The sequence below is a fragment of the Hippocampus comes genome, unplaced genomic scaffold, assembly GCF_001891065.2.
Source record: "Hippocampus comes isolate QL1 unplaced genomic scaffold, H_comes_QL1_v1.1 scaffold2, whole genome shotgun sequence".
Classification (NCBI taxonomy): Eukaryota; Metazoa; Chordata; class Actinopteri; order Syngnathiformes; family Syngnathidae; genus Hippocampus; species Hippocampus comes.
In genome coordinates, this window is record NW_017805139.1 from 4,036,028 (window position 1) to 4,049,878 (window position 13,851).

General features: G+C 40.9%; 2 protein-coding genes and 1 long non-coding RNA gene across 19 annotated transcripts in view; 2 read left to right on the plus strand and 1 right to left on the minus strand.

Annotated features, from left to right (window-relative positions):
* Positions 1–5,996, plus strand: part of LOC109514458 (uncharacterized) — an 18,321-nt gene extending 12,325 nt beyond the window's left edge. Inside the window, exons 9-14 of the mRNA XM_019867586.1 lie at positions 402–446; positions 1,954–2,129; positions 2,277–2,677; positions 4,059–4,155; positions 4,609–4,909; positions 4,999–5,996. Coding sequence (XP_019723145.1) covers positions 402–446; positions 1,954–2,129; positions 2,277–2,677; positions 4,059–4,155; positions 4,609–4,909; positions 4,999–5,180 — 1,202 coding nt within the window. The 3' untranslated portion in view covers positions 5,181–5,996. The remainder of the gene's footprint in view (positions 1–401; positions 447–1,953; positions 2,130–2,276; positions 2,678–4,058; positions 4,156–4,608; positions 4,910–4,998) is intronic.
* A 2,249-nt stretch (positions 5,997–8,245) lies between these two features.
* LOC109514335 (uncharacterized) lies at positions 8,246–10,234 on the plus strand. Its single transcript, XR_002167972.1, has 2 exons — positions 8,246–9,281; positions 10,019–10,234. It is a non-coding gene; the product is annotated as an uncharacterized LOC109514335 (long non-coding RNA).
* A 761-nt stretch (positions 10,235–10,995) lies between these two features.
* ppfia1 (PTPRF interacting protein alpha 1) overlaps positions 10,996–13,851 on the minus strand; it is a 51,763-nt gene continuing 48,907 nt past the window's right edge. For 10 of the 17 annotated variants that reach the window (XM_019867314.1, XM_019867325.1, XM_019867318.1 and 7 more), the window contains 3 exons: positions 12,423–12,491; positions 12,161–12,329; positions 10,996–11,649 (listed from right to left, as the gene is read on the minus strand). In XM_019867314.1, the coding sequence (XP_019722873.1) occupies positions 11,588–11,649; positions 12,161–12,329; positions 12,423–12,491 (300 nt within the window). In that variant the 3' untranslated portion in view covers positions 10,996–11,587. Of the gene's footprint in view, positions 11,672–11,902; positions 11,977–12,160; positions 12,330–12,422; positions 12,492–13,851 lie in introns of all 17 variants that reach the window. The other 7 variants (XM_019867319.1, XM_019867315.1, XM_019867320.1 and 4 more) reach the window with 3 other exon arrangements.

A 13,851-nucleotide genomic window follows, 5' to 3' on the forward strand; every position in this document is an offset into this window, starting at 1 on the left:
TGAAGCATTTAACATTTCTTTTTATTCAATACAAAAATAAAAACTAACAAACCCGCTCTAAATAACTGAATTTAAAAAAACAACAGTCAAACAAAATCATAACTAACTATTATGAAAAATCTAAACCGAAATGATATTCCTGATCCCACTTGACTTTGGATGAGAGATGGTGTATGGTATGTTTAGGGGTGATGGCCATTTTTTCAGTGGTGGCATGCATTGTCACAGAAAACCTGTGCACAAACGATATAGTATGAGCAAATTATAGCAGCATGTATGGTGAGAAGAAAGAGACCAGTAACAAAATGCATTTAATAGCAAAATCAAATTTGTATAGTCTGTCCGTCACACTCTGATTTTCATTGCACTTTGAATTGTTCATAATATTGTATATTTTTCAGATGGAGTGAATGAGGGAATGTTTGAATCATCATTCACGCTCACAGGTACAGTATTCATTTAAACTACCATGTTTCTTTTGTGAAATGGGCAAGGAAGCCCAAGTGCCTAGAGAAAATGAACTTGTGCAAACATGGAGAGAATATACAGACTCCACACAGAAGGCAGATGTACCAACCACTAGTCTACCATGCTGCAACATTTCGATCAAAATTTTAATTTTAAAATCACTGACAGTGTCCTCGTTCACTCGTTTGTTTGGTTGCAGGCAGCGTGGGTTGAAATCCCAGTGTCAACGCGTGTGTGAACGATCTCTATGTGTGCCTCAGGGTTAACTGTCGACCAGTGCAGGTTGTCGTCTGCTTTTTGCCTGAAGTCCATGCAACCCTAAAGTGTTTCGGAAAATGGAAGGGTGGATTTAAATTTTTACAATGGTAAAGATAATACAATGTTTAATTTTCTAATGAACCACAATCAAAAATCTTATTTAGTCTGAAGAATAGTCTACTTTCTATAACGGTTTACAATACCTGGACTCATTAGGTGTTGTAGTAGAGAATGAGAGGTCATATAAATAATACTACAGTAATCCCTCGTTTATCGCGGTTAATGGGACCAAAACCACCCGTGATAAACGAAAATCCGCGAAGTAGCGACCAATTAACATATACAGATAAAAAAAAAAAAAACTTTTTTTTTAAGTCCGCAAAAAGTCTGCAAACAGTCTGTGAGAAGCTGCAAAACAACAGCGAGTCACATAGAGCAACATATACAGTACTGTACTCCATGTATATGAAAAAAAAAAAAAATTATGAATATGTTTGAAAAAAATCCGCGATGCACCGAATCCGTGATAAACAAACCGCGAAATAGCGAGGGATCACTGTACCGTAATTTAACTTCATCCTATCATGATCCCAAGCTCATCTTACTTAGCGAATCGAACTCGAAAACTATTCATCCATCCATAATTTGACACTGCTTATCCTCAGGGCGTGCTGGAGCGTATCCCAGCTGCCTATGGGCAGTAGGCGGGGTCCACCCTGAACTGGTTGCCAGTCATTCACAGGGCACACATAGACAAACAGCCATCCACGCTCACACTCGCACCAAGGGACAATTTAGAGTGTTCCATTAATCTGCAATTCATGTTTTTGGAATGTGGGAGGAAGCCGGAGTTCCCGGAGAAAACCTACGCAGGCACGGGGAGAACATGCAAACTTTGAACCCTGGAAATGAATCCTGCATCTTTGCACTGTGAGGTGGATGTGCTAACCAGTCTGCCACGGTGCCTCCTCGTCACTTATCAGGAAACAAAAACAAAAAGGAAAAAAAAAGAGAAAATTTTCAACACTTGAGATCAGTGGTGCCCAAATTCGGTCCTTGTTAGCCCCATCCAACCCAGTTTTACAAATCCTTATCAACCTTCTCAAAGCTTGCTAATGAGCTGACCAATTGAATCAGGTGTGTTGGAGCAGGGGAAAAAAATGTTAAAGTTCAGTTTGAAATTATCTTTTACTGACTGGTTGAGTACTTCATGAAATGTGATGACAGGTCCAACAGTTGTGACCTGCGCAGGCAACCGGATGATGGTTGCTATTAAGAGATCAACATTGCCTGATGTGGATGTGAACTCTCTCTCACTGAATGACCCTTCATGTTTGGTCACTTATAACGCCACTCACATCATTGGCTCCATGTTGTTCAGCAACTGTGGCACAACTATTGAGGTGACTATTGACTTTTTTTCTCCTCCATATTTCCCAATTGATCACAATTATTGTGCAACAACGGGGGTATTCTGAGTACGTCTCAAATGTTGCCCGTTTGTTCTCATCCGTCAATTTCACATCACTTCCTTTTCTCTTCAAAAACAGGATGAAGAAAAGTATATTTTTTTCAGGAATCAGATCCAAACCTTACGCGATCCATTGAAAGTTGTATTCCGAAGAAAGACGGTGAAGATTGGGTTCTCTTGCCAGTTCCCCAAAACAGCCACAATCTCCTCAAGTTATGACATTCAGAAGTCTGATTACATTTTCAGCCACTCCAGACTCGACACTTTTAGCTATTTATTTGACGTTTATACGGATGGCAGCTTCACAAATAAGGTGCAGCCAAGTGCTTTTCCAGTGCAGGTCGACTTTCTTCAAAACATTTATTTGAGCCTGAAGGCAGAGTCAGGACTGGCAAATGTACGTTTGTTTTTGGACTCATGTAAAGCCACCCCTGATGACAACCCTGACAATGATGACTTCTATGACCTTGTCAAGGAGGGGTGAGTACTGACACAAACTGCTGTCATAAATAGAAAAGTGATTGTGTATTTCAACGATACAAAATGTCTCCACAAAATCTTGTTCTACCACATTTGCCATCATGAGCATACGCTGGACAGAATTTTGGTGTGTTCCCCCAATTTTGTCTTTATTTTTACTCTTTAACCGACCCAATGACTGTCCACTCGAGATTTCGGTATTTTTTGAAACCTGAACTTGTTCCTTTAAGCTTCAGGGATGAAGGGGTGAAGAAGGGCAGGATTTAGACTGTTTCGGGCATGGGTTGTCAAACTCATTTTTGTTGCGGGCCACCGTTTCCCTTGGAGGGTCATTATGACTGTCAAACCATAAGAAGAAGTCAGGAATAAACAATTGTTGAAGTGACTGTAATGAGAATGCTTACAACAGCTCTGTTATTTATTACATATGAGAATTTGAAAATGTAAAAGATTTTAGCAAGCATCAATCATGGAAGGTGACATGTTTGGTTTGCTTTTGCCGGCCACATAAAATGATGTGGCAGGCCAGATCTGGCCCCCAGGCCTCGAGTTTGAAACCTGTGGTTTAGGGCAGGGGTCCCCAACCGCCGGTCCACGGACCGGTACCGGTCCACAGGGCTTTTGGTACTCGGCCGCACAGAAAGACTTTGCCTTAATTCCGTTTTATTTATTTCGGAATACGAAAGATGTTTTATTTTGAAAAATTACCAGATTCTCCGTTACATCCGTCTGTGTTACGCTTGATACACGTCAAGCCAAGCTTTTCCGTCACGTGACCGATTACGCTAAAAACAAAACGCCGGAGCTCGCAAAATGGGTAAAAAAAACTGCTGGAGATCGCAAATGACAGCGGCCTTAAAAGTGCGTTCGAGACAACTGGATTAAAGTTATGGCTGAATACTCTGAGATCGCCACAATAGTCTCCTATTACCCCGAGATGGGACTGTCTGATTGCAGAAAATCAAGCTCGGGGCTGTGGTGAGTCGTCATTTTCATGCACTTTGAATTTGCGTTGTATCGTATTTTGAAGGCATTAAACATTACCATAGCGATCAGAGTGTTGTGGCCAGATTAGACGCTCTTTGTGTTTATTATTATATTTCGAAAACACCACAGTTTTAATGCAGCTCATACCATATTATTTTGTTGTATTATTTCCGCCACACCTTAAATGCCGGTCCCTGAAAATATTGTCTGACATAAACCGGTCCGTGGGGCAAAATAGGTTGGGGACCCCTGGTTTAGGGTGTCCAATAATTAATGGGACCATCATGTGAACACATTTGGGCCTTTCACAATAAAGAGGAAAAGATAGGAGATATAATAATGAGTAAATCACTGAGTGTCAGCTATGTTCTATATGCAATGTTTTTCCTTACAGGTGTGTCAAGGATCCGTCTTTAAGAGTCGAAACGGTTGATAGATTGTCATTCCACTTGGAGTTTCAAGCTTTCAGATTTGATGGAGACAATGATCAGGTGACTAAACATCACAATCCTCCCTATCGCTCTTTTAACAGCCTTTCCAACTGCATATAATATACAATCAAATTTACTTCCACAATAAGAATGACAACATAAAAAAAAAAAAACTTTGCCATTTTCATGTCCCTACCAATGCTGGTTCAGTATACATCCGAATAACTCTTAATAGGACACATTTTTGAAGAATTTAATTTAAAAAAACGTTGAGGAATGCTCATCAAACACAAAGAATTCAGTCACCTGCCAGCAAATAGTGTTTGCATCTAGAGTTTGTCAAAGCAAAAAAAAAAAAAAACATTTTCTCAAAAAAATCTCAACTGGCTGTCCACGACCCCACCAAAATGGGTCCCCAAACCCCTTCAAATGAGAGCTGTCGATTCTAAAATGTTTTCAATGAACGTTCATCAAATAACACCATGCCATCACACCAATAATGCCATCTTACAGGTCTACATCACCTGCACAATCCTCATGTGCGACGTGAACGATCTCCTGTCCAGATGTGCCATGGGTTGTCTGAACGAGGAGTTCCGCAGGCGCAGACGAGCAGTGGGCATGCAGACCTCCATGCAATCCATGACTCAGGGTCCTTTTCAGTTTGTCAGTGAGGCTCTTCCTAGTGGAGCTGTACATCACAACAATGCTGAGATGATGAGAGAGGATGCTGAGATGATGCAAGCTGATGTGAGAGAGAACGCCGACATGGACGATGTTTATGTGATGAAAAAGAGTGACGCTCCAAAGCCAGGTTGCTTACCTATACTGTAGATCACCACATATGATCGCGTGCACCTGTTAACCGTATCATTTAACATCTGCACTCATGTCTTCTGTCAGTTTCTGGAGAAACCAAATTGAGCAGAGTACGAATGGAAATGAAGAAGATGCTCAGCACCAACATCAGCACTATGGTCTTTGGTGGTGCGTGCTCATTGTCTGTGGTAGTGTCGGCTGTGGCTATCGCCTACCACGCACGAAAGAGCAAAGGAAAGGACCAGAAGCCTCTTCTGGCTTCTTAATGTGACAGACTGACTGACTTACCTGTTCATGGTTGGATGGATTGGTTTGGACCTTTGCCTCTTCGTTGTGAATGTTGTCATGGCAATAAGTTATTTACTAGATAGGGGCATATATGCTAAGGGAGAAGTGTGTAATGAGTTTGGTCATCAAGGTATGATAAAAACAACGGTTATCATACATATATTATCCAGTAATGAATCTCAAGACAATGACGTTGTATTATAAGCATATACTGCGATTGGCTGGCAAACAGCTCAGGGTGCCCGAAGACAGTCCTAAAATAAGCTCCAGTACGCCTGCGCAATCCTCAAGAGTCAAGAGGCTTAAGCGACTTGGATAATGGATGGATCAGAATCTAACCACATCTCCCAAAGTCCGAATGATATGAATACACATCAATGCTGGAAAACCTAGAAAACAAATTTGTTCCACCATTGACATGGGCAAATTGAACTTTGGGATACTTGTAGTCTGTCTCTTTTGTTGAATCTTAAAATATCCATGCATTATCTGATCTGCTTATAATTATACTTCAAAAATGTATTAATTAATATGAACACATCCACTAAAGCCTTTCTTTTCAAATGAATGTTAGAGGGCTTATAGTATTTGATTATTTTACCCTTATATTTGAACGCATCGGGCATAATTCCACTGATGCGGCCATTTTGTGCTACAACACAACTGCTTTGTACTTTAAAAAAAAAAAAAAAAAAAAATCGCCACTGATGAAAATGTAGATGGAGAGTAAAGTGAAAATGACACAATGTATGAATTCTGGATGCCAAAAAGAGGACTTTATGGATTTAAAAAAAGAAAGGATAGGAATTGTAAATGTTTTTTGAATGCACTGAATTTTTCTATGAATGGCAGAGGGCCAATTAAAGCTCTGTGTGAACATAAACCAAAACAGCTTGACTGAATAAAGATTGAAACTGTCAATCATATACACTATAGTAAAAACAAACTTCCAATCGGTCTAGTTTTTCCAGCTGTTTTTAATAACACTGTCCACGTCAACACTGCGAGACGTTCTCAGTACCTGTCGGTAACGTCAGGTGTTTGCTTCGTTTGTGAGGTCAGGTTCACGCTTACTCTAAATGAATATTGGGTTTTAGTTTACAAAAATGTTCATGGTATGGCTGTAACTGCAATCTAATGTCCATTTTCTACAGCGCTTCTCATTCGGAGCACAGATGTACTGGACCATATCCCAGCTGACGTTGGTTACAACAGTTGCTTTGAAATTATTTATGGCTGATCTTTGGGTTCATCCCAAAGCAATTTACTAAAAATAATGTATTGGATTTGTAGAATACAGAAAAATTCACAGAATGAATGGGGGAGAAAAAAGTTCAGCTGCATTGTTCAACACCATCGAAGCATATTTCAAAACACAATTTAACACAGTTTGCAATCACCAATCGTGTCACGTGAGGAAATTCACCAAGGCATGTTGGCACGCTAATGGCCGTCAGCAACAGTTATTCTTTATTCTACGAAAACGAACGAGGTGAACAGTTCAAAGTTGGAATGGGAAAGAGGAAAGGTGGACTTGTACTTTCCTCATTCATTTGAACATTTTTTTTGTAGAAAATGTGGAATTGTGAGAAAACTGGGGTCAGAATTTATTGTAAAAATCAACAACATGGGGGCAGAACTTATTGTAAAAAAAAAACAAAACAAAAAAAAAAACAAGCACAATGTCCGGAATTTTGTAAACATTTGGAAGATTTCAAGTGTTGAATAGGTCGAGAAATAAAGACAAAAAGTAATTGTGAGAATGCTCTTTATTATTCACACAACAAAAATAAACACAGGATCAGAGAAATAAGACCAAAATAATGAAATAAACTTGAACAAGAGTGAACATGAGATCACTCGCAGGACAGTTGTGATCTACAGAAAGCATTTGATGCTTCGAACCATATCTTGATTCATAAACTGGAGCATTGCGGGATTAGGGGTATGGCCCTGAACTGGCAAATAACATACTTAAAAGAAAGGCTGCCGTTTGTGAAATTGGCTGCGTTTCAAAATTTTGGGACATTGTGTGTGTGGTATACACACAGGGGTCAATGTTAGAAACAAAAATGTTCATATAATATATTAATATATGTAGTTTCCCACTGACTGAAATTTGATTCGTTTGCAGACGACATAAGTACTCTGGTGAGAAAATGCAACATTGTTTAGATATAATTACCTCAGAGTTCAAAAAACTTAAAATATGGGTTGATAAAAACAAGTTATCAATAAACCTAATGCAAAATTAATTGCATTTGGAAACAACCAAGTAAAAGTACTAATTGACGAATGAATACAGAGATAGTAGAGGAGATCAAAAGCTAGGAAACAAATGTTCAATCCAGAGCTCGTGCCAAAAACAGATTACTGCCATCAGGTAGAGTTATTGCAAAAAGTGCTTCCAGACAAGAGCATTCAACATGCTCAAATAATTTGAATTGGAAATTACATACAAAATGCTGAATTTAACATTTCTGGAGAGAAGACTTCAGAGGAGTCCTGCCCGTTCTAGATTGTTCTCAAACAGCTTCAGGAAGATGATCTCTTTCACCGGTCCGACAGCGTTGACCGCTTCTGTTGCCATGACTTCTTCACTGGCTGTTTGCAAGACCAGTTTGTTCAATTTCCAAGATGGCCGCCACAATCACCCTATAGACTTGCAGGGGTGTCCAAAGTCGGTCCTCAAGGGCCGCTGTCCTGCCTGTTTTCCAGCTCTCCCAAGAGCAACACACCTGATTCAAATAATCAGGAACGTTCTAATGCTGCGTCAGAGCTGGCTGATGAGGTGATCATCTGAATCATTTGTGTTGCAGCCGGGAGAGCTGGAAAACAGGCAGGATGGTGGCCCTCCAGGCCCGGAGCTGGACATGTCTGGTATAGAGTCTATAGCAGGGGTGGGCAATCCCAGTCCTGGAGGGCCGCTATCCTGCATGTTTTCCATCTGTCCCTGTTGCAACACACCTGATTCAATTGTTCAGGCCTCGACAGAGCTTGCTGATGATCTGATCATTTGAATCAGGTGTGTTGGAGAAGGGACAGATGGAAAACATGCAGGATAGCGGCCCTCCAGGACTGGGATTGCCCACCCCTGGTCTATAGGGTGTCTATAGTATAGACACAAAATATATCGCATTCGAAACCCACCGTGAGTCTTCAGAGAATTAGAAATTACGCAAAAGTTTTTCTCAAAATTTTATAGTCTACGCAAAGGGCACCCAGCATAACTTTCAAGTCAACTGCGAGTCAGAATAATTGGAATGTTTTTAAGCAAACCTCCCAATGACAACAATACTTTTAATGTTTTAAAGGTTCGCAATAGGGTTGATCGTCCACGGGAGAGGGGGTGGGGCGCGCAGAAGTTCATCTCCTTTTATGTCCATAGCAGTCCAAGATGCAGAGGAATGGGAAGGCATGATTTAAAAAAAAACATTTATAGTAAAGCCGGGTCCGGCCTTCCTGAGTGGAACTGTCTTGTTCTGTTCTCTCTGTGCCTGCGTGGGTTTTCAGAGTCCTTAGGTTTCCTCCCACATTCCAAATATATGCATGGCAGGTCCATGGAACACTCTACACCAGGGATGCCCAACCTTATTGACTGAAAATCGACTTTGGAAATGATTAACCTCCCGCGATCGACCCGATCGCGAGCGTGCTAGCATACAAACTTGCACACACGCGGGTGGCAACCATGCACATGTACGCATATGCACGCACGCCACGATGAGCAACAGCCTTAACGGTCCCGACAATGACCAAAATCGAAATTTAGAGACACACAAAGCCCCCGACCCCTCGCGATCAAGTTGGGATCAATCCACGGGCTATCGGTCGATCGCGAAGTGATATGTTGAATGCACCTTGCCTGACTATGGAATGTGTTACGGAGCCTTTCATGGATCAAGGAAGAATGAAATTCGATTGTAAGACTTAAAATATATATGTTGGTGATCTACTTAATAAATCAAATGTACCCCCACCTCATCTTTTATTTTTTATGTAATTACAGTGTGTGTCGAATGTCCAGCAGGAAAAAAAACTTTTTGTCCATGTTCAAGCTAACACCAAGATCAAATACAGTGATCCCTCGCTATTTCGCGGTTCGATTATCGCGGCCTCTGTGCATCCCGTTTTTTCCCCCCAAAGTACTGCATTCAGAAAAAAATGACTCAGCGCGATGTCGACCAATGACAGCACGAGTGGATCTATCCCATGATGCAGTCATGTTGATTGGCTGTGCATCTTTGCAGCCCTGCCCAGCAAGCGCCCCATGTGTCTTATCACATGGGTTACTCTTTGATCAGTGTCTAATCACGAGGTTGCAGATTAGTGTTGTTTACTACGTATGTTAGTGTGTGCCCGTGCGCGTGTGTGTGTCTGGGGGAAGTGAGAGAGAGAGAGAGAGAGAGAGAGAGAGAGAGAGAGAGAGAGAGAGAGAGAGAGAGAGAGGGCTTGTAAGGAAAAAGCAGCACGAATTGTTGAATCATAAACACATCGGCTGTGCGCATCGGGATAGCTGGCCAGCAGCTCGCTGGAGGCTACACTGTCAGAAGTGCCTAAAGGGAATGCTGATTAATGTTAATTACTGTGTAAGGTTCATAATGAAATATTTAAGTAAAATGTGTACTGCTAGAGTCTGTGTCTCAAATATGTAAATTATAAATACAGTTTACATATTTTAAACATGCTGGTACCCACAAACCCTTACGCAAAAATTCCTAGGGGGGTGGGGTGGGTGGGGGCAAACCCGACTTCGCGGAGTTTCTCGGTGGTCTCGGTCCCCATTAACCGCGATAAGTGAGGGATCACTGTACAGGTATTGAAAAATCAAAGTTTTGGTCTTTAACTAAAAAAGGAAAATCTGTTTCAGTGTTTTATTGAAAGTAAGCAATAAATAATACTGTGATAAAAATAGTTTAGAAGTACTCAGACTGTACATTGTTACAGGAACAGACAATACAAAAGGGAAGAGCAGGACAAACAAGAGCAACATGATTTCCACAGGCCACGAATGAGAGAAATTACAAAAAAATGAAAATAGAATTTGTAGTTAGACTGTACTAAAGTGTTAAAGAAAGCTGGTTTCTTCCAATTTGCCATGGAGCTTCATGTGAAACCATTGTGAGTGAGACAAGACCTAAGGGGTAGAAACCGCCCCAACAATGACAGAACTTCAGCTTTGATCGTGAAGACACAACATAAATGACATAAATGAGTAATAATAAATAAAAACAAGAAGACAGAGTCTAGTTAAGAATAAGGCTTGATATAAAGTCTTTGTAAAAAGTTTGTAAGAAATGTTTGAGCCTGTCTACTTGCAGCAGGGATTCACAGAGGTTTCAGGTTCAGTGAAATTGGTCCGTCCAAGCAAAGAGTCTTTTCTGTTCTTCTGCATGTTAAACCTCTTCCTGTGCAGATAGGTCGTCTCCAAAGATGAGGGCTTTTTGTGTGTGTGTGTGTGTGGTTGAAGAGACAGGCTAAAAGTTGATAGGGACGGGAAAGGGAGAAAGGAAAAACAGTTCTTGCAAGCAAGGTGAACGAGACAACCTGGAATTTTACTTTCACTCGCATTTAAAGTGGCCCTAGCTTTATTTTCCTACTACTGATATATGGCTTTAGTTTTTTTAAATTCAAAACTTTCCATTTGGTGTATGTATATATATATATATATATATATATAATATATATATATATATATATATATATATATATATATATATATATATATATATACATACACACATACACACGCACGCACACATTCACACATGCAATACTGTGATTCACGTGATATGTGTTGTCAACATCACCTGGCTTGCCAGCAGTTATTTTAATGGTGATGGTCACAGTGTTGAGCAGTTTTCAAAATGGTCTCCAGCAGTTTCTGATATTCACACACTCGCTGACCTACTTAACAGCCGCATTTCCATACAAATAAAAACACAAGTAATATGCGACAAAAACTTGAACAGTTAAAAAAAAAAAAAGGGGGGTAACGATACAGAATTAAATTATATCACAAGTCACTTAACCATTGATTATATTTCAAATCAACAAGGAAGAAAAATACATCCGATCAAATAAAGATTATAAAAAAAGATTAGATAAAATGTCTGTTGGTAGAAATATACAAACTCCAGACAGTTGAATCATTCAGTTACATAAATCTGAGAGGTGAAGAGCACAGTAAGGAAATGTAAAAAGTTGAAAGCGATTGAGGCAATAAGATTACACTATATCCTAAAATCATATAACTGTCCCATTGGTTTACATAAATAACAAATGCGGATACATCGACACAGTTTCCTCTAGGGACACTGAGATCGGTGAGTGAGAGCTCTCTCTGTGATGGGATATATTTTTTGTGTCCTTAAAACAAAATCTGTTAGTTCATCATCCTGGTCTTGAAAGCAGGGAATTCCCCTTCGTCTTCAGACCAACGGTTACCTATAGAAATAATGAGGATAAACTGAGATGGGAAAGAAGGGGGGTGAACAGACACAGGAGGGGAAGCAGAATAGAGGACAGGGACGGATGGGAGGGAGGGAAACAAAAAGAGGAAAGAGAAAAAGCGTGAAACGTGCGTCGCTTGAGCTGAAAAGATCAATAAAGCTATGCTCTGCTTGTGAAGAGGATCGCTTGCTGAGATGCAAGCCACACCAATTGTGTGCCTGCGTGATGTGACGTGATGTGATCTTACCGTTGTGTGAGGTTTGTGTTAACAAGAGTAGGTCCTGACAGTAGCAGTGTCCAGCCTCTGTATAGACTGGCTTCCTGCGTGTGCATGTTGGCAAAACAAAAAAATAAAAATCACATGCAAAGACATGCCGTTAGTCACAGCATCGCAAACTGCACAGCAAACAGGCCATTCAAGATAAATGAAAAGTACAGACTCTTCCGAGGCCACGACAACAAGGCATTTTTAGCGCAAAAACATGCACTGACAACTGTCACTTACCTTCCATTGGGCTCCTCTTTGGCTGTGTGGAGGCAGATGAGGCGTTGCTGCTGGTCACCCTGAAATTGGCAGGCAGAGTGTCTGACACACCCAAAGACATCCCCCTCATGTCTTTGGGCCTGAACTTCTTTCTCCATGACGGAGCTCGACGGAAGTTCTTGTCGTCGTCCTGGAACAAAGAAGATTCAAGAGAGAGAGGGGGGAAAAAAAGTTGGCTTTTTTTCATCCTGTCTTGCGACTGCAGACGTGCTATGTCCATCACCTCTTCCAACCTCCTGTTGGTACCAATGGCCAGCAAGCTGTTGTACTCCCGCTCAAGAGTTGCTCTGGCCTAGAAGGGAAGGAGAAGGGCATTAGGAGAGAAGAACTGAAATTACAGGCCACATCTTTTGGTTTCTGTATTGATTAGCGTCTTGCATTAGCAAGGCCCACAAAAAAACAAAACAAAAAAAAAAAAAAAACAGCAGCATTTTGAGAGTAAGAAGCCACTCCAATGTCTTGCTGCCACCTACAGGAGTACATATGAAAAATATCACAGTATAAGCATTTTTTTGTTCCAGTGAGTCAGATGCAGGGCGGGGAGTGGGACTCATTATCAACTCTGGGGTTTCAGGGCTCAGACCGGCCCACTTTAGGTCGTAACGTTTTACTGAGATCCACATGTACTCATCAGTGTGGCAATCTATAATACTGTAGCTGATCATTTCCTCCAACAATATTAATTGTATTTGATGAAAAATCAAAATGACAATTAAATGTGCTTACAAGAACGACAATCAGTTTTTAGTTGAACAAGTATGAGAACATAAATAGTTCAAATGGGCAAAAGGACAGGAAGGGACCAATTTATCAGATGCTGTTTCGCGAGCACGGATAAGGCAGCTCAGACTGCACTTCCTGATGGTGTTCGTATTTTCAGACCTATTCACACAACTTCCAGTGCACTACTACTTAGCAGACAGACGTGAACTTTACGACTGCCGCACAGCGACAGGAAATGGAGATTTTCCCATCATGCTTTGTTGCCGTTAGAAATACCACTTGTGACTGTGTTATGGCCGTTTAATGAGTTACTTTCAGCCCTGAGGATTTCGGAAATTCACGGTAACCATTTTTCAGTTCCGTCAGACTACCCAATGGGAAACCACGGTAACTAATTTCGGGTTCCGTAAACGTTCATCATGGGAATCCATTTTTCTATTTTGTCTGATATTCATAATCAAGAAGTCTGATACTCAAAAGCATAATGTTTAAAGGGTAAATGTTTGAAAACTATGCATTAACAACGAACATTACGTCTGCAGCTGTGTACTCCAGGTTTATTCACAAAGTCAATGGATCAAAATATGTTGTTTAACACAGGGGTCCCCAACCGCCGGTCCGCGGACCGGTACCAGTCCGCCGGGCATTTGGTACCGGGCCGCACAGAAAGAACTTGCCTTAATTCCGTTTTATTTATTTCGGAATACGAAAGATGTTTTATTTTGAAAAACAACCGGATTTTCCGTTACATCCGTCTGTGTCACGCTTGACACACGTCAAGCCACGCTTCTCCTTCACGTGACCGATTACTTCAAAACAAAATGCAGGAGCTCGCAAAATGAGTAAAAAAACTGCTGGAGATCGCAAATCACGGCGGCCTTAAAAGTACGTTCGAGACAACTGGATTAAAGTTATGGTTGAATACTCTG